This window comes from Brienomyrus brachyistius, unplaced genomic scaffold, assembly GCF_023856365.1.
Source record: "Brienomyrus brachyistius isolate T26 unplaced genomic scaffold, BBRACH_0.4 scaffold48, whole genome shotgun sequence".
In the NCBI taxonomy this organism is placed as follows: domain Eukaryota; kingdom Metazoa; phylum Chordata; class Actinopteri; order Osteoglossiformes; family Mormyridae; genus Brienomyrus; species Brienomyrus brachyistius.
Window position 1 is genome coordinate 1,196,984 of NW_026042323.1, and position 26,474 is coordinate 1,223,457.

A 26,474-nucleotide genomic window follows, 5' to 3' on the forward strand; every position below is an offset into this window, starting at 1 on the left:
AAATGCCCGGGGCGAACCTAAAACAAAAGGAAGATGACACTTCACGATTCTAATACACATACCACTTAATTTAAGTACCGCAATTCACATAACTTCTACTACAAGAATCCCACACCGACATGCCAGTTAAAATCAGGCTCAGACGACGCTTCTAGCTGCAGAAGAAAAATACATTTGTGACCAACTAAAATTCGGCCTCAACGTCTGCCTCTTAAAACGGGACACTTCATTCATATTACTGCATGTCACAAGAGGGTGCTGTAAGGCTGTTTGATTCGACTTCAATTCCTATTCCAAGAGTCAAGAATGGATAGTGGATCCCAGGCAGCAGTTTTCCAGATTATCAATTTCAAAAACTTAAATATATGAGAGAAAAAAAAGTCATTGTAAAATTAAGAAGTATATAATACTATTAATGACAAGGGGTCTTAATACTTTTCGTTTAATTTTATTAACTCAATCTTTTGCTGGCAAGTATACCTTTTAAATTATATACAACACAGTACAACTGCATTATTTGTGTTTTGTATGCACACTTCATACAAAGTAAAAGGTTAGGGCGGCTACTTCATTAATAGTGTTTCTTATTGATACTTTACAATTCCGTTCTATTGCCCAATTCCCAGAGGACCATGCAGTTTTATTACAACATAGTAGTCTACGGAAATGTCAATACTAATCATACATTTGAGTGACATAACTAAATAGACATATGTTGACACACAGACACAGATAAAAACAATTAAACTCCCTCTATGTGAAAATGACATGAGACACACGTCCTCAATGTTAAAATCTATGATTGTAAAAAATGACCATCGTTGCCAATGTTATATCTCAGGTCTCAGATTACTTCGTTAAGTGTCAATTTAACTGAAAAAAAAAATCACAGAAAAAGGCAAGCTTATTTGCCGACATTTAGTAACCGACAAGCTGATTAAGGACTAAACCTGTACCTGACTTTCCTGTCAGCTCCTTGGGGATGGCTAATCTTCAAATTTTATTACAAATATTACAACTTTATTTTGTGCCTTGCTTAAAGTAAAATATCTTCAGACTACTGAACACCGCGTTGATGGTGACATTTTTAAACTGATTCGCTTCTTTCGCCTCACTCTTCTCTGTGTGACGGGTGGGCGTGGTTGATCTAGCCGGCTCCCGATTGGCGGGTATACGGTAGCTCCTGTGTCATGTGACGGGTAGTAGCGTAGGCAGCACCGCCATAGATTTGAAAGCTTGGCTGCCTCGTTGGGTGATACGCCATATTGGCACGGTAATTGTGAAATAGAGGATTCATAGAGATGACTTAGTGAACCGACTATTTTCAAAACTGCAACAACATGAGGAATGTTAAAACTAGAAAACAGGGAACCACATTTCACAGGTAAAAAAATTTGCAGTACGGTCAAATAAGATACATAACATGTTTACTAGCCTGTGACACTGACGAGATACTAGCATGATTAGTTTTTGTTGAGAATACTGTGAGCAGTACTACATAAATTGGGGGGGGGCAGTAGTGGTGGGCTTGTTTATTTGTTCTACATAATTGTAAGATATAAATGCGTTAATTAGTAAAGAAGTTATGGCTAAAAGATCTTTCCATCTACACCCTGACATGTTGCTTGTTTATGTCTAATTATTGCTCCAAGATGGTGGCGCTGCTGACACGTTGTGGAAAAGCGAGATGAGGCATCTAGGCTTTCAAATTCATGAGCACCACGATGTACTTCGTTTAAATGGGAGGTTCACAAAAAAACTATTAAAAGATATTTTAGAGGGGGCTTAATGCTATCTATTCATCAAAGTTCTGCTGGGAGTTGTTCAGGTTTGGAAATATCAGCCGTAGAAATGTCGGGCTTCTATCGAAGTACACTACTCGTATCTCTGCGCATTAGACACAAGCACGAGCTGCCTGGCGATATCTGCTGCGCAGTGATATTATTGGTGTGTGGCGTCGGGTAGAAGGAAATAGTTCGTATATTAAACTGCTCGCGACGAAGTCTGTGGATTTTCTTAACCTGTTCCTGATTTCTGGTAAGCGATATTGCTGTTGAATTTTTCAAATACGTTGTTCTGGCGCTTTAAGTAGTGAAAGCAAAATTGAATCTTATTATATTGCTTATTCATTAATAAGTAGCTATAACATGTATACTGCCCAATGTTTTGATTTAATAAATATAAAAATTTCATAAAGATTTCAAAAATACTTCATAATTCAATACTTCAAATAGTTCATGATTTTCAGGAGCAGTACAGTGGTTAGCACTGTCGCCTCACACCTCTGGGTTCCAGGTTCGAGTCTCCGCATGGGTCACACGTGTGCGGAGTTTGCATGTTCTCCCCATGTCGTCGTGGGGTTTCCTCTGGGTACTTCGGTTTCCCCCCACATTCCAAAGACATGCTGAGGCTAATTGGACTTGCTAAATTTCCCGTAGGAGAGCATGTGTGAGTGAATGGTGTGTGAGTGTGCTCTGCGATGGGCTGGGCCCCCATCCTGGGTTGATTGATGGATGATTTTCAGGTCACACCGCCCCCTCAGAGCCCACCAGTCAGTGACTGTCTCAGAGTGTGATGTAATACACAATGTCCGCACCACCCACTTTTCAATGAGCAGTAAAAACACAACAGCTTGTCTCAGCGGACAGCGGCTCTTATCAGATAAGGGGAAAAGGACAAGATATCAAAAGTAAAAATAAATATATCACATTTGGTTAACATCAAATGAAAATAGCCCTGCAATAATATATTGGATTCTAGGATATCACCTATTAAAAGGGTGAATCTATTCTAGCAGAAGATAAAAATCCAATTATGAACAGTGAAAATGGGCATAATAGGTCCCTATAAACGACAGGTTTCTGTCCATGGTGCTGAAAACCCTGATTGGCAGATTTCACATTACAGCGATTCCCCCACTATATCGCGGATTTTCCTCCGACGCCTCACAATTCTCTGTGTGTCCCGTACATTGTTTGTGGTCCGATTGTTTTCGTTTTGTTCTGAGCCCTACGATGGAAGACGTTGACCATTCAGGAGAAGGTAAAACTTCTGGATGTGCTTCGGGAAGAAAAGCGTTATGCGGACGGTGTTCGCCATTATGGCTTGAATGAATCAACAGTACGCTGCATGAAGAAGGATGAAAAGAATGTGTAAGAGCCATATATGTTTTTATTTTTATATATTCCATTACATATCTAGAGAGAAAGTTGTGTGTGTGTGTATATATATATTACATATTATTATTTTATTTTTATTATTATTATTATTATTATTATTATTATGTTACTCATATCCTTAGCCCGACAAACAGATATATGTGTTGTTTCAATAAGTTTACATGTGTTTAAAGCATGTGGGAGGGGTATTTTAAGGCTTAAACTTAAAAAATAATTTATATGGTCTTTCTGTATCGTAGATTTTCACCTATCGCTGATGGGTCTGGAACGCATCTTCCGCGATAGGCGGAGGATCAAATTTACATTTTTAACCTGATTTGACTTCAACCCTCTTATTTTGTTAACAGAGTGTGCGGGGGGAATACAAAGGATTACAGTGGGTAATAGGTGATTTATATTGACCTTAATTGTCACCCAAGTGACTCTGGACAATCAGCTCAATAATGCTTCCCAAAAGCTTCTCTCTTTTTCACTAGTTACACTTCATTACACCGAAATCAAGGAAGAATCAAATGTACAAGCCCATTATACAAAATATAAGATGCAAACACATAAAAAATATTTTGTAAAAACATTAGAAACAGATTAATATATATATTGTGCAATTTGAAACTTTACATTTAGACCTCACTTAGAAAATGCAGGTGATGACCAGCCCAACCAGCAGTTCTGTCTGGTTGTACAGAATACCTACTCAATTAAATTTTGAGGTCATGACTAAACTAAATTTCAGCTCTGCCTTTAACATCAGCAGTTAGATGAAACTGATCATTGCAGAGGGAAATACAGTGAAGCCATGAAATATACTAGATGTAAATATATTAATTTTCACATACACTTGAGCTCAGTGAATTCAAGCATGTCATACACTGTAAAAAAAAAAATCCACCAAAAAATGGAAAATGTACTGGCAGAAAATTACCAGCACATTTTCCGTTACGTTAATGGACTTTTCCTTCAATTTACAAATATTGTAAATTCAGTTTTCCACAGTTTCTTAAATGATAGTTTATTTTCATTTTTAATTCTTCATTCTGCCAATGCAAATTTGTTTCTTTAATAAACGGTGTTGTTCGTAAAAGTACAACAAGTAATTTGAGAATATAGTGATTCACTACATTGATTATTTTTCATAACTCAATGGCCCATAAACATACAGTTATCCATCTGAAGCTGGATTTAAACCAGCAAACTTTGGATTACAAGCCCAAATACTTGAGCTACTGAGCCACACACTTACACTGACTCAGCTTAAGTTGCAGAGACACAGTGGATGTTTTGATTTAATAATTCAAAAATTCAAAAATACTTCAACATTTAAAATGGTTCATGATTTTCAGGAGCGGTGCAGTGGTTAGCACTGTTGCATTACAGAACGGCAAAGGACCCCTCACTAACAGGAACCTAAAACACACAAACACTTGGGAACACTTCAAATGCGTGATCTGACTCTGCAAGGGGAGAACATGTTCATGAGGAGTCTTGGCTTTTCACAATGTTTCATTCCTGCTTATAGCTAAGGTTTTTTTTAGCCGTCGTCACTCTAAGGTTGCCCATTAATGGTTTGGAATTGGGAATGTAAAGCTGTTTTGTTAGCATGTCTGCCTTACAATTCCTTTACTGTAAGTCGAGGCCTGCTGGAGCTCAATTCTGCTTCATGGCACTTGTATTTACTCTTTATTTTGCATTACATTATGTGTGAGACTAACCCCTTTCTCTACCTCTCCATTCCTCCTGTTGAGCTCCATACACAACTAGTGGAGAAAAGGGGTGCTTGGAGGGGGGGACGATATCTCTGGATGCCCACTTAAGAAATATCTGCGTTACCTTCCAATACACCTTCCAAACTTAAGTGGATTGAACATGGGTGCTGTTGAATTAATAAAAAAATGCTCTGTATTAAAAATAATTTTGTTTATATAACATAAAATTGAACTATAAACATGAAATTTAAATCTGTTGAGTTTATATATTGACAAAATAATAATTCTGAATTTTGAACCCTCATTGAACAAAATTAAACTTAATATGGACAAATGGAAAGCATTGAAATTATCCTTATGGGGGGAAAGTTAATGTTACTAAAATGGTTGTGGTGCCTCAAGTTAATTATCTCTCTATGATGCTTCCATTTAATATTCCGCAAAGGATATTTCAGCAGTACGAGAGTATAGTAAAAGATTTTTGTTGGGAAAGAAAAAACCTAGGATTAAAATTACTTTGCCCAGAGACAAGGGAGGTCTAGGATTGCCAGATGTTAGATTATATAGCATGTCATTTGAAATAGCCAAACTCTACTATCACTGGAAGAATGTGAATTCTGATGTGGACTGGATAGCTATCGAGAGCGATTTGGCTTCACTATTTCAACCTCTGCACATTCTGTGACAATGGGGGGACAATATAAGAAACACAAACCCGATAATATCTTTTTTGAGGAATGTATGGATCAAAATACATAAGAAGCTTAAAGTATCACATTACATGCAGCCATATTCCTCAATTTGGCACAATCCTGAAATACAAATAGGAAAAAGTATGGAAACAATGGCAACCCAAAGGGGTGAAAACTCTTTGGGATTTATTCGGAAATGGGATGTTTATGTCATAATCAGATGTAAAGAGTAAGTATGATATAGAAGGAGGAGGGAGTTTTTGGAAGTTTTTGCAACTGAGGCATTGAGTCACGAGTGTTAAAATAGAGAAGATGAATGGTCAAGAATACTTTCTAGAGTGGGGAAATATAGGGAAGTAAAAGGTAAATTTATTCAGTGTATAATTATGCGCTGACACTACTGGACACCAATTAGACTAAATAGAACTGGACTAATTAATACTGATCAGTGTTGGAATTTTAGAAGGCTTATTTACACATGCTGTGGCAGTGCTCTCAGGTATATCCATTTTGGGGTAGAGTTCTTGATCTCCTAGACAAATGGCTAGGCTTTACTTTACCCCGCAAACCCGACTCTGTCTGCTAGGAGATAGAGTGGAATTGCCAAAGGTGAATAATAAACAGTTTAAGGCTGTGATGGTGGGACTCATAACTGCCATGAGGGTAATATTAAGGCATTTGAAATCCTGAATAATCCCTAATATATAGAAATGGACCGATGAGATGATTAAGGCAGCTTCATATGAAAAAATGTTGGACAGACTAAATGGGAAAAAAGATATGATGAAAATGTGGGAACGTTTCTAGGGCCATGTTTTTGAAGGATAAATGGCTGGGAGGTTGAACTAGTGATTGGTCATATTGTTTTATAAATGTGAATGGCTGAAGTGCTGTAACTTTTTGGTTTGAAAAACAAGAAAAATTTGAATTACAAAATAAAATATTTTTGGATAGTAATTTCATGTAACCATTTCTCTTAAAATTAATTACATCCAACTGTACATTTTTTAGTGTAGGTACGTAGATGGATCGATAAAATTAAATAATGATTACAAATCACAAATAACTATTACAGTCATGGCCAAAAATATTGGCACCCCTGCATTTATGTCAAAAAACACACCCCTTCTTCCAGAAAATTGTTGCAATTACAGATGCTTTGGCATTGTCATATTAATTTCTCTTGTTGGCAATTGAAGAAAACAAAAAGAGGAAGAAGGAATAACAGGAATGGGAGACATTCCACGCCAAAGGGCACCTGCCCTTCTCATATTGTCTCAAAAACCCAAAGCCCCAGAGAGCAAGTCAGAGTGCTAAGAATTATAGCGCCAACAAGCCCATGGCCCCTTTTCATGTAAAACTTCGTATATGAGGATGTTTGTGCAGTTTAGTGCCTTTCTTAGCCTCGGCTCCTGTAAATCATATAAGCACACCCACCACACCCCCAGGAGCATTCCGCGTGCCCCCACCTGCCAACCTGCCTGTCCCCCCCAGCCCACAGGCCGTCTGTTGTTCTGAAATTTATCCACATGACTCCTGACCAAGTCTAAGGTAAATCAGATTCCATCTATTAGAAATGAAATTTTCAGTAAAATACAAATTTTTCCCCCAATCTGGGAGACAGTGCAGAATTTTTGGAGTCGGTCCTAACTCTGTCTTGAATATGTACCCAGCAGGCACCTAGGACTGGTATCTCCCTCTGAGAATCTTTCTAAGGCGCTCAGCAGCAGAAATTCTCCATCCTAGATGAGCCTGCAAAGTTCTGTAGAAGTTAAATATACTTTAGTCAAATGAGAGACTAACCTGTTGTCAGGCAGGGGAAGCTTGAACAAGGCCTTCATTCATGACAGCTCCACTTGGCTTTTTGACGAGTCCCCATTTAGATGCAGCACGTCAGAGACTGAAGAGCAGGATGAAGGCTGTAAGTACAGTTTGCTGTGGATTATGACAGTGTTTAAATCTAATAATGGATGAGACAATTTACTTAAAGCATGATATAGTTCATATTGCTCTTCAGGCTTCGTGATAAAATATTAAAATTATGGAGTACAAAGTTGTACATGCAAAGAAAACAATGCAGAGCGGCAGGGCGCCTGGCCCAGAGGGTCTTCACATAGAATTCTACAAAGGCTATTTTTTCCTGTTGGATTAACAGCTTTGGTTGTCTTGCCTTTAAAGAAATTCTCTCAAGAAAGAAGTTGCCTCTTACCATGTCACAAGCAATTAGTTTCACCCAAAAAGGAGGAGGACCCCTCTCTGCTCCCCGTGTTAGTAGGTTCTCCCCGACTCCTCCTGCTTATTCCTTCCTCCCTCCCTCCTATTTGTGCTCTCCTCCTCCTCTTGGGTTCTATTCATGTCTTTTGGTTCAGCAATAAAACCCACAAGGCTGCCCTTGGATTGTCCCTCTTCCCATCGTGACATATTATGTATTACATGATTATGAAGTGATTTGATTATTATACAATAGTCAATTAACCACTTTGTTTCTTCAACTTGTCTTTCTTCTGAATCATCAGATATATGTCGTAGCTGGTAATTTGTTACACTCTGCTGTCAGTGCCAGTGTAGCCTAGGTACAACCAGTCGTATGTTTCGTTCATGCTGATGTTTGAACAATTTTTAGGAACAGTTTTTCATAATGTTTTCTCATATATGTGGTGTGATAATTGAGCATGACCCCACTGTTGCTGTGCTTGGTGCTCCTGTCATGTCCTGTAATCTCTTATTTTTTCATGTCTCCTCCCATTCATGCCAGCAGGGGTCGCTGCTGGCCCTTTGTAACCCTCCTAATTCTCCTGTATCCCATTATAGTTCTCCATCCTAACCCTGTACACCTGTTTTGTCGCTGATTAGTGTGCTGTGTATAAATATGTCTGCCCTCACTGCGTTCCCCAGCTCAGTCATTGTTGTTCCATGTGTAGTCTGTGTTTCCTTAAAGTCCACGTCTGTCTCAAAGCGGCTGCATTTGAGTCGAGTCTCACCCGATGCTCACATCTCCCCGCAGAAAAACAATACACCGCCTCACAGGCCAGAGCCACAGCCTTCTCCTCTCTGCTGGGTGGAAGAACAACTCTCACGCAGTGGAAGTCCTCCAGACCCCCTGCCTTCAGACAATAGATTAAAGATGTGTTTTCTATGTTACCTATTGAAAATCTGAGATACAGCAGAGGCAAATGTAGGAAGAGCTTTCATGCTGTCTGGTCTCTTTTCACTGAAAATGTGGAGGGCCTGTATGTCACTTGGAAGATATTATTTAATCCCTTATATTACAAACCAAAGAATATTACACTACACCATTACTAGGCTACACAAAGTTATTTTAACAACCACTGAATGGAAAAAGGTCAGTGCTGAATATATATAGCTGTGGAGCAGCAGCAGGCTTTGCTGGGCCGGAAATGCAAGCAGCATTGTCCACATTACCACTCTCTGTACTTGGATTGACCGAATGCTCAGACCGTAGGAAAAGAATTAATACTTTTTATTGATCCCCATCAAGATATTTTCATTTTGCCTCCCCCAACTTGCTCAGAGTGAGCTGGCCGTGACGGGCAGCCAGTCATAGTGGCACCCAGGGAGCTGGGGGCCTTGCTGAAGGACCCACAGATGTGCCCAGGCTGGGCTAAAGTGGGCTATTTTCTGATCACAGGCTTAGCACACTGAGCTACACACTGCCCCTAAATTTATATTTATATGTAATCTGTGTGTGTATGTGTTATCTAGATTTGCCCTGTATGTTTCTAACTAAATCTAATCCAGACCTTGATCCTACACCTACTATAATTATAAGTACCTCACTATACCTATATCTAACACTGCTATTCATCACCAGTGTTACATGTCAGGGCTTCGCTGCAATAGATCCCTCAGTGCTGCAGGTTATTACTGTGACTTTGCACACACACACGTTGCTGCTTCCTCAGCCAGTGTCACATATACTTTATTACACACAGACCTCAGTAATCTCTGCTACACTCACACCTGCTCACTTTACATCCATGGTTAAATTCTCCTAATGGAATCTATCTTAATGTCTTTATTCTATTTTATTTTAATTGTTACCATATTATTCATTGTATTGTTCTTTCGATTTTATTTCTATTTTATTATTGCTAATACACCGGATCTGAGTGCCTCATTTTGTTCCCTTCATGTAGAACATGTTTTGTAATGACAATAAAACATCCTTATCCTTTTCTAAATCACACTGTCTAACTACTAACCTGTTTAAATAATATAATTGGATTTCAAAGGTTAATAGTCACTCAATTACCCCCTCAGCCCAACAGTACCACAAATACCCAACATGCACGTAAATTTTCTCCTAAGTTGTTTTCCCTGCCTGGAACAATACCACAGCAGTCACATGGACTAATGTTTCAAAACATTTCGGAAACCTTGCATTGAAACTTGAGGTCTTTAGGAGGGATCAGTCCTGGGTGGCAAAGTTGCCATCACAAAGGTTTTTGATTAAGGGATTCATGATGCCAGGTAGCCATCTTTCACAAGCTGGTGGGCTGTGCCACTGATGCGTTTGCTTTGGTTTTATATGTCTGTCCTGGTTTGTGTTCTTGCCACTTCAGGTTCCCTGGTTTTGGTCTACATTCCTCGGTCCTCTGCTGTGGAGTCTACCTTCTGCTTCACCTCATTCTGGTCGCCCATCCAGTCAGCGGCCCATGTCCTCCTGGTTCCCTGTTTCCTGAGGTTAGTCTGCTAGTCTCCGGGGCCAGGGGGCAGAAATCTGCCATGTTGGATGGGTGGCCCAGGTTGGGGTGCTCCATCATAGACTGGTACATGAAGGATTATAAATGGTTTTTAACCAGTATGTACCGAGTGTGCGTCGTGACGAAAAGAATGTCATGGGAACATTTAGGACTGACTGCAGTATTAGTTCAAAGCATGATTGTGTTTTTCTTAATTTTTATTGATTTATTTTTGGATTATTATTTTTTTTTAAGTAACTTGATTCCATTAAAAGGGGTTTGTCCATTTGCTTTAGCAGAAGTTCTTGTAAGTATGATGTTCACCTTCCCTTTTCATAGTCTAGTCTTTGCCAAGTTTTATGCTTATTTCCCCTGGTTAAGTTAATCTGACTTGTGTGTTTAGGAGGGTCATACAGGCTTTTTGTTTGTAATGGAAGCACAGGGTCTGTACTTGCAGCTTATTTGCCATGCTAATGGAAGCATTTTACCTTCCTCTCTAATCTCTTTTTTTCTTGGCTCTCACTGCAGTCTCCTCTATGCCAGGGTTTCCCAACCCAGTCCTTGGACCCCACTGCAAAGATCCACAGTTTTGCTCTGTTCAAGCTCTCAGCACAGCAGTAAAAGGTGACTGTTTGGTTCATGCATGCAGGGATCTGGGACAGAGCAAAAATGTGGAGCTGTCTGGTGTGCTGAGGAATGAGTTTAGAAATGCTGCTGTATGAAGTATTAAACCATTTGACCGGTTGGATAAATGTTAAAATGTTTTCTCAAAATATAAAAAGAGATAATCTTCTGTTTTGCGTCTCATTACAAGCAAACTTGTTTTTTGTTTTTATGTCACTCTAGTATTTGATATCTAATTTTCAGTCTTCTGGCAATATAATCTGGTGAATGGGGAAAGACTTCCAGCAGGGGCTCCGGTTTCCTCCCACAGTCCAAAAGTGCGCAGGGTAGGTTAATTGGCAAATCTGAGTTGTGAGTGTTTGCGCCCTGCAGAGTGTTGACTCCTGCCCAGGGTTGGTTCCTGCCTACGCCTGTTGTTCCAAGGACAGGCTCCGGTCCCCCCCGCGACCTCAGTTTGGCTTGCTGTCTCCCCGCTTGGTTTTCTTTGGTTTACGTCTTCACTAGCCCCCTCGTTGCTTTGACTTGTGTGTAAGTTATGTATGTGTGATTGTATTGCTGCATTGGGAGTGACTGCTGTTTTGTTTTGCAAGTGTGTGTTGGACTCTGTTTATTTGGTTAGGGAGTGAGGTGGAGTGTCTTTTGGTTTCCTTTTCTTTTGCACTTAGTTGAGATTAGCTGTGGGTCGCACTTGATAGTTGGGGATTTTGTTTGTTATTTTGGCTGTGGTCACTCCCAAAGTCTTTTGCACCGGGTTATTTGTTCAGTGTCATTATACATGAAAAAAAAATGAAAATACAAAAAATATCCCTTTGCCCACTGGTGTTCCCTTCTTGCCCTCACCCTGTTTGTCCCTTTATCCCATTCCCCTTTCCCGTGAATACTGTTACACTCCAACCCTAGACAGGATATCATAACAGCATCTTACCTATTGTTTTAAAAGAGATGAGGGATATTATTCGTCGACCTTTAACTTTGCTATTTCAGAAATCCGTATCTGCCGGTGTGGTACCTTCTGACTGGAAGTATACACTGTAAAAAAAGGCAATTTTTTTTTCACAGTTTTAAACCATTTTATATCAGCCATTTTGACTACAGTATAATTTTTCCTCTTATGTTAAATGACAGTAAAGGTTTATCAAAACTACATTGCATAAACATATTTTTACGCACAGTTTGTAAAATAAAAGAAACCCCTTCAGTGAAACTGGTCAATTTCTTTTCTGAATTTTTACAGAAATTAAACTTATGGTCATATGCAGGGGCAGCATGGTGGTGCAGTGGTTAGCACTGTTGCCTTGCACCTCTGAGACCCGGGTTCGAGACTCTGCCTGGGTCACATGTGTGTGGAGTTTGCATATTCTCCCAATGTCATCGTGGGGTTCCCTCCGGGTTCTCCGGTTTCCCCCCCACAGTCCAAAAACATGCTGAGGCTGATTGGAGTTGCTAAATTGCCCGTAGGTGTGCATGTGTGAGTGAATGGTGTGTGAGTGTGCCCTGCGATGGGCTGGCCCCCCATCCTGGGTTGTTCCCTGCCTCGTGCCCATTGCTTCCGGGATAGGCTCCGGACCCCCCGTGAGCCAATAGGATAAGCGGTTTGGAAGATGGATGGATGGATGGATGGATGGTCATATGCTTTATCTGTAAAATTTTAATGGTTTTATTGTACCAACATGTGTTTTAGTAAATCGAAGGCACAACAGCTGTTTTCAATAATTTTGCTTTCATTAACTTTAATTTTACATTCAGTGTACATAAAATGTACATTGTTTTACTGTCATAAACCAGATATCCACCATAATTGTACTGTGTTGTTGGATATATACGAAATGGTTTGCATAGATCTAAGGTTATAAACATTAAAAAAACTTAAAATTAGAAAATATAGACCCTATATTATAGGGAATATGCGAGTCATCGAATTGATATTGTAACGAACCCAAACTACAGTAGCGTCAGAGGCTGTAAACGGAGACCAGATCACCACCAGACTGCAGCTACAATTACAAAGATAATTTTATTCAGTACAATTCATGCAGCGACCCATCGGGTCGGATCTGGATTCACAAAGAGTTCGGTCCCGCTTTCTCCCCGTAGCACACCACCCCTTTTTAAGCGTGTGTTAACCCACGCTACCACACAGTAAATCCCGCACCACACAACATCCCCATTAGGGCACGGCACACCAATAGCACTGCAATGCACAGTAATCCCCACACTTCGGGCACAGGCAAGTGTTACGGGACCAGAACCGCCTCTATAGTCCTGTCCCGACCCTAAGCGGTTACACTGCGCATTTAAAACACACAGAACACTCACACAATAAAGACATAGTTAAAACAGAACACCCCCCCTCCCCCCCCGGGGATCCGGACCCTCCCCCGGGGAAGGAATAATCACACCGGTCCGTCACCTAGAACGTCCCACGGAAAGGGAATTTCCCTCCCCCCCCCAATCCGTCCCTATGAGGGTGCCACTACTCCCGTCTATCAACCACCCCGTCTAAGCAGTGGTCATAGCCTCCTACCCCCACTGTCCTGACTGTCCTCGCCCTACCGCACCGGGAACTGTCCCTACAGCCCACTCTCTGGCTTCACAGCCAGCAGCCCTAAACGGCATACGAGCGGCACCTCCCTCCCGGACCCCACCCGTACGGTGCCTACCTGACCAATTCTCCCTAACGCGCCTCCTACTCCCTCTCTTAACCCCAGATCCCTCACAACCCAGGAGTAGCTACTTAATTAACTATTACCTTCCACGCCCATCCCTCACACCCCACACATCATCATTACACTCCCCCACCCTTAGGGCAGACTCGTCCTTGAGTCACAACATTTCATAGTCCTTGGACCATGTTGGTGGCCTCCTCTGACGTCGCAGACGAGTCTTCTGAACTGGAGCCCCTTCCCTCCGTTCTTGTTCCTTGGCCCCATGCATAGCAGCAGGCCCATCGCTGTGTGGCTCTGGAGGGACCTTACGGGCTCGGCTCCGCCAGGTTCAGGTAGGCTGGTCCCCTTCCCCCTGCTGCCCTGGTCCAATTGCACTTGCCTCTTCTGGCCGATTCGCTGCCATTGCCCACACTTCTAGCCCTGGCACCCCCCCCTCCATCTCGCCACCCTTTTCTACTAAGGGCCGTGGTTGCGGATAGCCACCACCAGGGGGGGAATCTTTTAACTCAGGCAGGGTACCAACAGGCATCACTTGGTCTCTGCCCTCCTGATTGGCAGCCTCTGTTACAGTAGAGAGAAATGGTTTAAGTCGATTAAAATGCACCACCACCTCACTTCCCCCTTCCACTGGTACCACTCGATACAATACCTCCGTTATCCTTTCCACCACCTTATATGGACCCTTAAACCTCCTCTGTAACTTTGGACATAACCCCCGTCTTCTAGCCTTCCTCCAAACCCATACCAGTTCCCCTCTGAATAGTACTTGACTTGCGCTCTAAAGTCATACGCTTGCTTCTGCTTACCCGAAGCTCTTGCCTGATGACATTTCACTGCTCCCACCACTGTGGACAATATGTCCCCTAGTCTAGCCACATATTCCGTTACAAAGGAAAATCTTTCCCCCTCGTTGAGATTCAACATAACATCCACTGGCAACACTATCTCTTGCCCAAAAACAACCTTGTACGGTGTAACCCCAGTACTAGAGTGAATACTACTCCTGTAAGCCATCATCACACAAGGCAACAAAACATCCCAATTGGACTGATTTTCCTCCACAAAGAGAGACAACATTGCCAACAATGTCCTGTTAAACCTCTCAATCATCCCATCTGACTGGGGGTGATAAGCTGATGTCTTAGTCTTTGGAATGTTCAACAATTGACACACCTCGTTGAATAGATTTGATTCAAAATTTCGGCCCTGATCTGTATGGATAGAGTGAGGGGCCCCCAAGCGACAGACCCACTGCTCCGCCAAGACCTTGGCCACAGTGGAAGCTTCCTGATTAGGGAGAGGGAATGCCTCAGTCCATTTTGAGAAATAATCCCCAATGACCACAATGTACATATTTATCCCTGGAGTTACCGGTAATGGCCCTAAAATGTCCAATGCTACCCGTTCATATGGCCTAGCGGTTACAACAGACTGCAGCGGGGCACCTCCCTGTTTCCCCACCACTTTCCGGGAACCACAATCCACACACTCCCGACACAAGTGCTTAACATCCCCAAACCATCCCAGCCAATAATAGCGATCTTTCACCTTTGCTTGCAACTTTTGTTTTCCAAAATGACCCCTAGTGGTAGCATTATGCAACTGCCTCAAAATTTCTGGCACCAAAGACTTGTCGATTACAACCTGGACTTGGTTTGCTGCATCAGAATGCAAAGGTGGATATCGTACCAACCTAGAACCCTGCACCTGCAACTGATCCCACACTGATGCATATTTCCACAACTCATTTGGAGGCTGACTACCTGCCCTCCCTTCCTTTAAAGCAAAAATCTCCCGCAGCTCAGCATCTCCTTGCTGATCCTGCCCCAGCTCATCACACTCCTCCTGACATGCCACTGCCTCCTGACACACCTCTCTCACAGCACATATCACCTCTCCCCATTTTTCCTGGGTAGCTGGCGGTGAGTCTGAGGTTACTGGCAGAAAAGCGGGCACTCTAGAGAGGGCGTCCGCATTAGCGTGTCCCCGACCCGGCCGATGCACTCTCTTATATTGGAAGCTGGCCAGCTGCTCCACCCACCTAGCCAACTGCCCCTCTAAACCTTGGAAATTATGCAACCATCTTAAGGAATTATGATCTGTCCGTAAGACGAACTCCTTCCCCAAGAAGTAGTATTTAAAATGTTTTATGAAGGTAACCATACTTAACTCCTACTTGGTTGTTGCATATTTCCTTTCTTGTTTAGTCAAAGCCCTACTAGCATATGCTATCACCTGTTCCCGTCCCCCTTCTACCTGGGACAATACTGCCCCAATACCTGCATCACTCGCATCCGTATCTAATATAAAGGTTTTATTAGGGTCGGGGTAAGACAGGACTGCTACAGACATCAAACTAAGTTTGAGCTGTTCAAATGCTGCCTGACAAGCTTCTGTCCATGTAAACCGTCTGCCCTTCTCGGTCAGCTGGAGCAGAGGACGAGCAAGTTCAGCAAAACCCCGAATAAACTTCCTATAATAAGAGGCAAGGCCCACAAAACTCCTCCCCTCTGTCTGATTTTTAGGCACCGGCCACTGGCGCACAGCTTCCACTTTAGCCGGATCAGCTTTCACACCCCTAGCCGATATTATATGGCCCAAATACTGCACTTCTGTGGCAAACAAGTTACAGTTCGCCGGTTTAACCTTCAGATTAGCCTGACGCAATTTCGTTATAACCTCATCCACATGGTCCAGATGTTCTTGAAAGGTACGGCCAAATATTATTGTATCGTCTAAGTACACCAAACAAGTAGTCCACTGAAGACTCGCCAACTCTAAATCCATGAGACGCTGAAAAGTTCTCAGACTGTTACACAGGCCAAAACTCAGCACATTAAATTGGAAAAGGCCTGACGAGTGATAAACGCCGTCTTATGCTTATCTTTTGGATCCACCTCGACTTGCCAGTACCCACTGGCTAAATCCAATATAGAAAACCAGCAAGCCTTGCTCAAACTACCCAACGCATCATCAATTCGGGGTAAGGGGTACGTGTCTTTACGGGTAACATCATTCAATTTGCGATAATCAACGCAAAACCGAAGGCCACCATCTCGCTTCCGTACCAGAACCACCGGCGCTGCCCAAGGGCTATTCGAGGGCTGAATGATGTTATTCTCCAGCATCTGCTTTAAGTGACCAGATACTTCCTCCTGCAAATGGAGGGGGACACGGCGGGGAGGCAACTTTACCGGCTTCGCCTCACCAGTATCAATGTTATACAACATCAGGCGAGTTCTCCCCAAATCTCCCTCTCCGGCACTAAATACAGACAAATTCTTCTGCAACACGGTATAAATACCAGTCATATCGGATGAGGCAAACCCCTTCTGGTGCAATCAAAATATGTTACAAGCCTATCGACTGTCCAGGGCACAACAGAATCCTCCTCATCCTCACCCAGGTCTACATTCTCTGCTTTCCGACTCACCTCAATACCCGTATGCAAGGTACCTACCCTCATCCCCCCCATCATTATATTACACTGGCTAGATGCCGAATCCAAAGGCTCCAACATACCCTCAAAAGCAGCCCCACCTGTATTCTCCACCTTACCAGCAATGATTGCCTCACTTCGAGGGGGGGGGGATTACAGTATCTTCTGGAACCATGACGACCCGAGGCTTGTCCACATCTGCTGGCACAAGGAGAGGTAATAATTGACCCATAACCCGACACTCCTTCCTACCAAAATCCAACACCACCCCATATTTACTTAGAAAGCTTTTCATCCCCTCTTGCATCTTAGACACCGTGGTACGAAGCGATTTTACCTCCTGCCTTAACTCCTCTACCACCCCCAACAACACCTCCATTTGTTCATCCCTTTCTAATTTATGCTCCACCACTCCCCTCACTTTAACGTCAGGTGGCAAAGAAGTCTGCTCCAAACTTCTCAGCAACTCCATTTCAGAAGCAAGTTCAATGACATCTTCCAGCGTATTAGGCTTGGCACTACACAGGCTAACCCGAAAATCACCGGTAGCAAAATGCGTAATAAACTGGTCTCTTGCCAACAGATCACAAATCCGATGATCAGCCGTGGGATAAGCCCTAGCGGCTAATCTCCGTAAGGCGTTACCAAATTCCCTTGCCGTCTCGCTATGCAGGCGGCGACGGGCGGTAAAACTAGCTCTATTCCAATCACTACTATCACCAGGTTCAAAACACCTTGCAATAGCCGCTTTTAACAACCCATAATTAGTTTTAGCCTCACTCGGCATCCCACTATACATCTCTCTAGCACGGCCAGACACCAGCAAAGACTTAAACTTAATTTTCAGAGACTCATCCCACCTGTTTACCTCAGGCGAATAAAATTATTCCGACCAGTCAGACCACTCACGCCCCACACCATTAAAAGTTTCCGGTATAAATATTGGGTGAGCAGGGGGGGCCACCGGGAGATTGAGAAAACACTCTCTACACGTATAACAGGACAATCAGCGCCCTCATAATTAGGAGATTGTACACTATCCTCCACCTCCGATATGTTAAAGCTAATTCTAGGTTTCTAAACGGAAAAACCACAAAGGAAAGAAATGATCCCACCGCTGCCACCAGTCAGACCTACAGTGTGAGGTGTAGAGCTGGGTGGCGTTCGATGCCATTGGCTTTAGATAAACTGAACTGTCAGTCTGTCACTCTAGCTTCACCATCCCTTGTGGAACTGGAGTGCTGACATTTCAGGGACTCCCCATGCCTGCATTCCCACTTGCCTCTCCCTCCTACTTATGCTGCCATTGCCATATCTGCCGGAGCTTGCACTTTGCACTTCATATTGCACTCACCTAACTGTTAGCACTGCCTATAGTCTCCCCTATACTTTGACTAATTGCACATTTTATTTCCCCAACTCCTCCTGGGGTGTGCTGCCTGGAGACCTCAATCTATCAAGATTTTCAGCACACCCTGCTACATGTGACATGTACCCATGACGTCCTTGCATCCAGCTCGCGTTCTGCCTGTGCCATCTTCCATGTATGACCCGCTGCCTAATTACTTCTTGTTGCCTGGCGATTGGAAGGAGAGTCGGCACGGGCTTGTCATCACCTCCCTGCTCCCCGGTTGTGCCTCAAATCCTATGATTTGGACAATGTGACTTGACACTTAGCCATCTCTTCTATTCGACTCTCCCTGCCGGCCCCTGGAGGTTGGGCTCCCCCTTTGAGTCTGGTCCCTCCCAAGGTTTCTTCCTTCTAGAGAGTTTTTCCTTGCCACTGTCACCTATGTCTTACTCACTGGGGGCTTTGGGTGGGGATGCTGTAAAGCGCTTTGAGACAATGTATTGTTGGGATAACGCGTCATACAAAAATAAATTTGTTGTTTTTCTGTTTTAAAACCAAATGGGAAAACCGTAAAATCACCTTTTTTTGTTTCTTTTCTATGAGTAAATTCAGATCTAACAGATACCAGAGATGTAAGATACAGCCTAATGTGAACTTTATCTTAATTTTACATCATTAACAGTCCCAGTCATAAGCTTGGAAACACCCACCCTTAGAATGGTGTATTTTTGTAATATTTTCTACATTTTAGGATAAAATATGAAGCCTGATTTTTTGTTTTCTGCTTTTCGCTTTTTCCCCTTCTAACAGAAAAACCAAAAAACGCTGCTGTTGTTTAGTTTTCCTGATTTCGTTTTGGACTGGAAAACCCAAGGACAAACGATACATGGACTTTTTGCATTTGTTTGGCTTTAATGTGTTTGATATAAACCTAGAGTTGAGAACCTACAGATGTGTGTGTTTGTATGAGTAATCCATCCATCCATCCATCCATTTTCCAAACCGCTTATCCTACTGGGTCGCGGGGGGTCCGGAGCCTATCCCGGAAGCAATGGGCACGAGGCAAGGAACAACCCAGGATGTGGGACCAGCCCATCGCAGGGCACATTCACATACCAGTCGGGCAATTTACCAACTCCAATTAGCCTCAGCATGTTTTTGGGCTGTGGGGGGAAACCGGAGTACCCGGAGGAAACCCCACGACGACATGGGGAGAACATGCAAACTCCACACACATGTGACCCAGGCGGAGACTCGAACCCGGGTCCCAGAGGTGTGAGGCAGGCAACAGTGCTAACCACTGCACCACCATGTCGCCTGTTGTATGAGTAATATAATGTAAAAATTAAATTCTATTTTATGTCCAGTACAAAAGGGAAGCATATCACACAGGTAAAACACCCACATTTAAAAAATGTTTTCATGAAAGTCTGTAACAGTAGAGTGAAGGAACTGACCAGTGGCTGGGCTACTGATATATGGTATGATGATGACCATTGAATGTTTCTCAACTTTTTAACCCTAAAAAAACACACCACTTCCAGAGATGATGATATATATATTATTTATTTAAAATGTAATGTTTCCTGGGGGCTGGGGAGGACACCTGCAGGAGAGAGACAGATATTGATCATGTAAACATCCTTCAGCAGTGCAGTAGTCATACTTCACATTTTTTTTTTGGGATTGTTGGGGGGGGGGGGGGGGGGGGGACATGCAGCCATGGTACCTAAGCTCTGCTCAAGTGAGATCTGAGTTACAGGGAAAGGTCCATAGACCTTGTTTATATGCTGCTGTTCCACAGACTTCCAGTAGGGGCTCCATGTGAGGAAAGAGCGAGGGCTATGCTCTCTCTCAAGTACACACAGAGTCACAGAGTAGGTCAAAGAAGCGAAAACAAAGTACCATACCTGAGTTGTTGTCACTGAACACGAAGTCCCGGTTTGCTCCAAACTACAGGTGAGAAAGGCCCTCCTCTAAATTGGCCTCTCTCATGCGGGATGGGGGCCGTAAGGTGGCGTGGACCTCAGGAGCAGCGTGCAGCAGTATGAGCAGCCATGCCTGTGCCAGCAGCACCACTGCCTGTACCCGGTTGTCCCATGTTGGGGACAGGCCAAGCGCCGCGTTGCCATACAGGCAGAAGGTGATCCAGGCCACCCACAGCAGGACTGAGGCCAGGCAGGTGATGAGCAGCCACGCGGTCCTGCACCTCCACCGTGGCTGCTGCCTCCACAGACTGCAGGCCGCCCCTACCAGTGCTGCCAGGAGCAGGACCAGCACATAAGTGGTGGCCAGCGCAAAGTCCAGCGGCTGGTATTCACAGGCTGGCTGGCATGTGGACATCGTGGCTAGAAGGATCCACTCCGGATCCAACACGGCCAAGGCCACCGCCAGCCCCATCAGTTGACCTGTGCTGGGGCTATGAGCACCTTGTCCCAACCGGCGCAGTCGCAGACCATGAAACACGAGGCATGTGTTGCAGATAGCAAGCAACACCCCCCTCAGGACACGCCGGGCGAAGCAGAGGCTCTCTTGCTGCTCAGCGATGTATCCCAGGCTGAGGCCACAAAGCCCAAATATGGCAGCGAGCAGCAGGAGTAGCGGCGCCACCCCGCTGCGCTCATCAGCCTCTGTGATCTTCCGCAGGCGACACAGTACCACCAGGAGCAGGATCAGCGAGGCGAGGGCCGCCGCCGCTGCCGCCACCACCACCACCAAGCCCCACACCGCATCCAGCTCACACAAGGCCGTGTAGGGCCTGGTCAGAATGGAGCCGGATCCGCAAGGCGAAGCTTCGTCCCATGAAGAGCTGCCCCCCACCAGGGACAGGACGAGGAAGGTGAAGAGATTGATAGAGGGTGCCATCACTGGCAGGGAGAGAGAAAGGAATCATTTAATGGGTTGAAGAAGTATTAGTCCATTAAACGCAATGTAGCCTGCTGCTGTGCAGGACACATCACAGGCGACACGCTGAGCATGCTGACAACTGAGCAATGGACTTCTACAGTGTGAGACTACATGCACTTTCTTAAAAAGCAGTAATCAATGCCATGTCAACCAGCTGAACAACTTCACAAGTAAATCGGCACATTATATAGGCCACCATCGTTATAAAAAATAATTATTATTTAAATTCAGGGGTCTCAAACAAATTACTGTATATGGCCGGCCGATATCAGAGAAAAATTAAAACCATGTAATGTCATTCCAGCGCAATTGACACCCGCCAGTCTGCACGTTTTGCGGTCGGTAGTTTAGCATATCACAGCGTTTTTTTTTAGTTTAAGACCTTTGATCTAAGTGAAGTATACATTTTGAAGGGGAGGCCTTACCTTCACTGTCAATGTCTTTCAGCTTCACTTGCTCTTACAACACGTACGATGCACTCACGAATCGTTTGTGTTTGCTTCTCCCTTATCAAACAGATTATTTATAAGCGGTGCATCATGACGTAGTACTGCATTTTTTACGTAATGGAACGCTAACGTTCTAAATAGGGTGGGGGCAGGGAGGGGGCATTAAGTGTCATCCTTTTTGTGTTTACTTTTGAAAAATTGAGATATAACCTTTAAAAAGCACGGATATAATGTAAGAAACTTTTTAAAAAATAAATACAAATAAAAACGAGCAAATGCATTCAATCTCATTTCTTGTAGCTAGTGCTGGAAACTTTGGTGGACACCAATAACGATATATTTTTGTCCAGTAATATTACCAATACCTAATGTTTGTCCAAACCCATGCAGCGCTCTAAGAAACTCCAGCTTCTGCGATTCCCCCTGCAGACCGCTACGGCTGATACAAAGACAAATGCGCAAAAGATGCTAGTAAGATACAGAGATTGGTCATTGGTTAATATTATATAAATACGCAATTAATAATATGACAAGTGGCAGTATTGCTACACGATTAAATAAACGACAAAAACAATAATAATGACTGATAAGTCATAACGCGTTTTTTTCTTTGATGGTGATAACATGTACATGCAGTACACCGATACCGAAATAAGAGAATTAATGCTATTAGCAGAAAATTATTACTGGAGACATAATTGTTAGGACACCCTCGGCAGGGAAACGCGGACCCAGGAATGCGGAACAGCGCGATCTTTATTAGATCGAGCAGGTAACAGGCTTTCAATGGGCCAGGCAAGAAGAATGGTCGGGGACAGAAGGTAGATTCGGTAGCCGGGGAGATCCAGTCCAACAGGCAGGCACAGGACACGGAGACGAAGGGAAGGGGAGACGAGAGATCCTGGGGCTGGCAGGGAAGGCAGGACGGGAGGTTCAGGGACGAGGGCTGCTCTGGGAAAGGAAGGCAGGCAAGGTAAGGAACGAGGGAATGACACTGGACAAGCAAGCGCTCGATATAGAAATGAAACATTGGCAATACTTCGCAACCCCAGTTGCGTGTGCTGTCCCTTTGTAGTCTCCAGTATGCAGGCTTAATTGATGACATCCGCCGATGTACGTGACAATAGTTATGTTTCTTCCCGTTTGCAATCAAAGTGTGAGCTTCGGGCGTGACGTTAAGCGGAATCCCAGACCGATTGTATAAAAACGCAACAGGCTTCATTTGAGACTGTATAGGCTTCTGAATTTTTCGTATAGGCTTAATTTGAGTCTGTTTTCAAAGTAAATTAAAAAAATATAGATAACTGATATGTTATCAGTTAATTTTTCAAATATTCTCATTAAAGTGCTTCTGTTGAGAGGGCTTAAATTACGAAAATGTTAACATTGTTCAGTTATTTTTATGTCCAGTGTTGTGGAGTAGCTAACTAAAATAATCGACGCTACTAACTTTACTTCTTTCAGTAGCTTATCGGTAGAGCAAATACTTTTAAAACGCTGTAGCTTTTCCAGTAACTATTTTTTTCCTTTTTTTACAAATAGCGATATAGCAGCGACATCGTCAAAAATATTACAGGTCGTCGATCGCTGTCAAAAAATATATTTTCATTTCAACATTATTTTCCGCGTTTTTTAATTCATTTGGTTTTTGATGTGGGGTGGCATGGTGGTGCAGTGGTTAGCACTGTCGCCTCACACCTCTGGGACCCGGGTTCGAGTCTCCGCCTGGGTCACATGTGTGTGGAGTTTGCATGTTCTCCCCGTGTCGTCGTGGGGTTTCCTCCGGGTACTCCGGTTTCCCCCCACAGTCCAAAAACATGCTGAGGCTAATTGGAGTTGCTGAATTGCCCGTAGGTGTGCATGTGTGAGTGAATGGTGTGTGAGTGTGCCCTGTGATGGGCTGGCCCCCCATCCTGGGTTGTTCCCTGCCTCGTGCCCATTGATTCCGGGATAGGCTCCGGACCCCCCGCGACCCAATAGGATAAGCGGTTTGGGAAATGGATGGATGGATGGATGGATGGTTTTTGATGTAGTTAGCATCTCCCTAGCACGGCCACACAATAGCAAAGACATAAACTTAATTTTCAGAGAATCATCTCACCTGTTTACCTCAGCCGCCAGATCAAATAGTTCCGACCAGTCAGACCACTCACGCCCCACACCATTAAAAGTTTCCGGTATAAATATTGGGTGAGCAGGGGGGCCACCGGGAGATTGAGAAAACACTCTCTAGACGTAACAGGACAATCAGCGCCCTCATAATTAGGAGATTGTACACTATCCTCGGCCTCCGACATGTTAAAGCTAATTCTAGATTTCTAAACGGGAAAACCACAAAGGAAAGAAATGATCCTACCGCTGCCACCAGTGCAACTAACCTAAACTAGCGTCAGAGGCTGTGAAAGGAGAACAGATCACCACCAGACTGCAGCTAAAAGTACAAAGATACTTTTATTCAGTACAATTCATGCAGCGACCCATTGGGTCGGATCTGGATTCACAAAGAGTTCGGTCCCACTTTCTCCCCGTAGCACACCACCCCTTTTTAAGCGTGTGTTAACCCACGCTACCACACAGTAAATCCCGCACCACACAACATCCCCATTAGGGCACGGCACACCAATAGCACTGCAATGCACAGTAATCCCCACACTTCGGGCACAGGCAAGTGTTACGGGACCAGAACCGCCTCTATAGTCCTGTCCCGACCCTAAGCGGTTACACTGCGCATTTAAACCACACGTAACACACATACAATAAAGAGATAGTTAAAACAGAACACCCCCTCCCCCCCAGGGATCAGGACCCTCCCCCGGGGAAGGAACAATCACACCGGTCCGTCACCTAGAACGTCCCACGGAAAGGGAATCCCACCCCCCCCACCGCCAATCCGTCCCTATGAGGGTGCCGCTACTCCCGTCTATCAACCACCCCGTCTAAGCAGTGGTCATAGCCTCCTACCCTCACTGTCCTGACTGTCCTCGCCCTACCGCACCGGGAACTGTCCCTACCGCACCGGGAACTGTCCCTACCGCCCACTCTCTGGCTTCACCGCCGGCAGCCCTAAACGGCATGCGAGCGGCACCTCCCTCCCGGACCCCACCCGTACGGTGCCTACCAGACCAAATCTCCCTAACGCGCCTCCCACTCCCTCTATTAACCCCAGATCCCTCACAACCCAGGTGTAGCCACTTAATTAACTACTACCTTCCACGCCCATCCCTCACCCTCCCCATGCACAGATATCATCATTACACAGTATTTGAGGGATGGAGGGATGAGAAGAGTGGGATAGAGGGAAATATAAGGAGAAGGAGGTTCCTCGGAGCTCCGAGATGTGTTTGGCTGTAATAAATCTGGAATATAGCTATATGACATAGTTTTTGATAACACCAGCATTTATTTTTTTAGGTTTGTCGAGCTCCGTCAAAACAATTAGAACGAGTCCCTTATGTAACTGGAACCCCTCTCACATGTAAACACAGTGACACGCTACAGCGTTGGTTTGTTGTCTGAGGCTATGATACTGACCATAAACACATTCTCAAATTTCACTGCACCAATCACAGCATATGCAGGCAGAAAAATCATAGCAAACAACATTCAGCATTAGACTCTAAAACCGTCTGTAATGTCTGTGTTTATCCAGTGGACCATAAATTAAAATAAGCTTTCCTATTTCAGTTTCTTTCAGATGTTATAAAGTAGTAAATAAAGAATCATATTAATTAAACCATGTATTACTGACTATCAGACAACTTCAACAAGTTACCAAATGGATGCAAAATCAAAGATATTCATTTGCGCCTGGCACTAACCATGTACTCCTTCACAGTACTAAGCCATAGAAAGGGCCCCAATGAAACCCCTGCATTCCTGCATCGCAGATACTCTAATCTCAGCATTTATAAGATTATATTTGTACTACCTGCCAATTTTTATATTAGATGAGACTAAAAATTGAGAAATATCTATATGCAGAAGTAGTTTTTCCTGATAAGAAGGATAATATCAAGACTGTCAGCATTTACAAATCGAATTATGACATATCTGAGTAGCCCAGACTGTCCGGAAAATGGCTGACTAATGTACATACAGTATAATAAACTTATAATCAAATGGATAGAAAAACGCTCAATAATAGACAGGATTCAAAGGGTAAATAAGGTGCATCATGTGGAAGAGAAGTTAGGTGGCGTGGGGGTGCATTGTGAGTTTCATCTGGAAGCTAGAAGGGAACAAACAGGGCTTTTGGGGGGGGGGGGGGGGACTTCTCCAGGGGCTACATCGCTCTACCTTTTTTTAAAATGATTTATTAAAAAAAAATCTTTTCTTCTTACACTATAATGGCAGGTTTAGGACTAATACAGTACAGTCATAACCAGTGTCAAGGATTCTATGCATCGCTACACAGAGACAAGTCCATATATTGAGCCCAAGGCTAAAATTGTGGTTTACTTACAAGTGCACTTTGGTGGGCAGTGGGGGTGTTTGTCCTTCTCTGCTCACATTTTCCCCTCTTATCCTGTCTTCTCCTCCGCAGCCCTTCCTCCTTCTCTCTGTTGCTCCTATATTCCCTCCCCTCCAGTCATCTATGTTCTCTGTAGTCTCTCCTCTTCTCCCATTCTTCAGTTATACTCTCTTCTCCGCTCTCCCTGTATCCCTCCTGTCTTCTGGTCCTGTCGTCTCTTCTCCAGTCATCCCCTGCTTCTCAGTCATCTCTGCATCTTTTCTCTCATTTGTTTGCTTATTCTTTGATTG

At 43.8% G+C, this 26,474-nt stretch overlaps 4 protein-coding genes across 5 annotated transcripts in view; 2 read left to right on the forward strand and 2 right to left on the reverse strand.

Moving 5' to 3' along the window:
* LOC125723416 (uncharacterized) overlaps nt 1-26,474 on the forward strand; it is a 252,110-nt gene that overhangs the window by 210,664 nt on the left and 14,972 nt on the right. The gene's annotated exons all lie outside the window — the stretch shown is intronic.
* Nucleotides 1-26,474, forward strand: part of LOC125723418 (uncharacterized) — a 252,042-nt gene that overhangs the window by 210,642 nt on the left and 14,926 nt on the right. The gene's annotated exons all lie outside the window — the stretch shown is intronic.
* On the reverse strand, nt 14,105-16,797 carry LOC125723449 (uncharacterized protein K02A2.6-like). The gene is given in 3 exon segments (XM_049000050.1): nt 14,105-15,495; nt 16,144-16,431; nt 16,434-16,797. Coding segments are annotated over 3 exon segments (1,926 nt in total). The 3' UTR covers nt 14,105-14,221.
* LOC125723400 (G-protein coupled receptor family C group 5 member B-like) overlaps nt 19,905-26,474 on the reverse strand; it is a 202,372-nt gene continuing 195,802 nt past the window's right edge. Inside the window, exon 2 of the mRNA XM_048999993.1 lies at nt 19,905-19,963. The gene's annotated coding sequence lies outside the window, so the exon portion shown is untranslated. The remainder of the gene's footprint in view (nt 19,964-26,474) is intronic.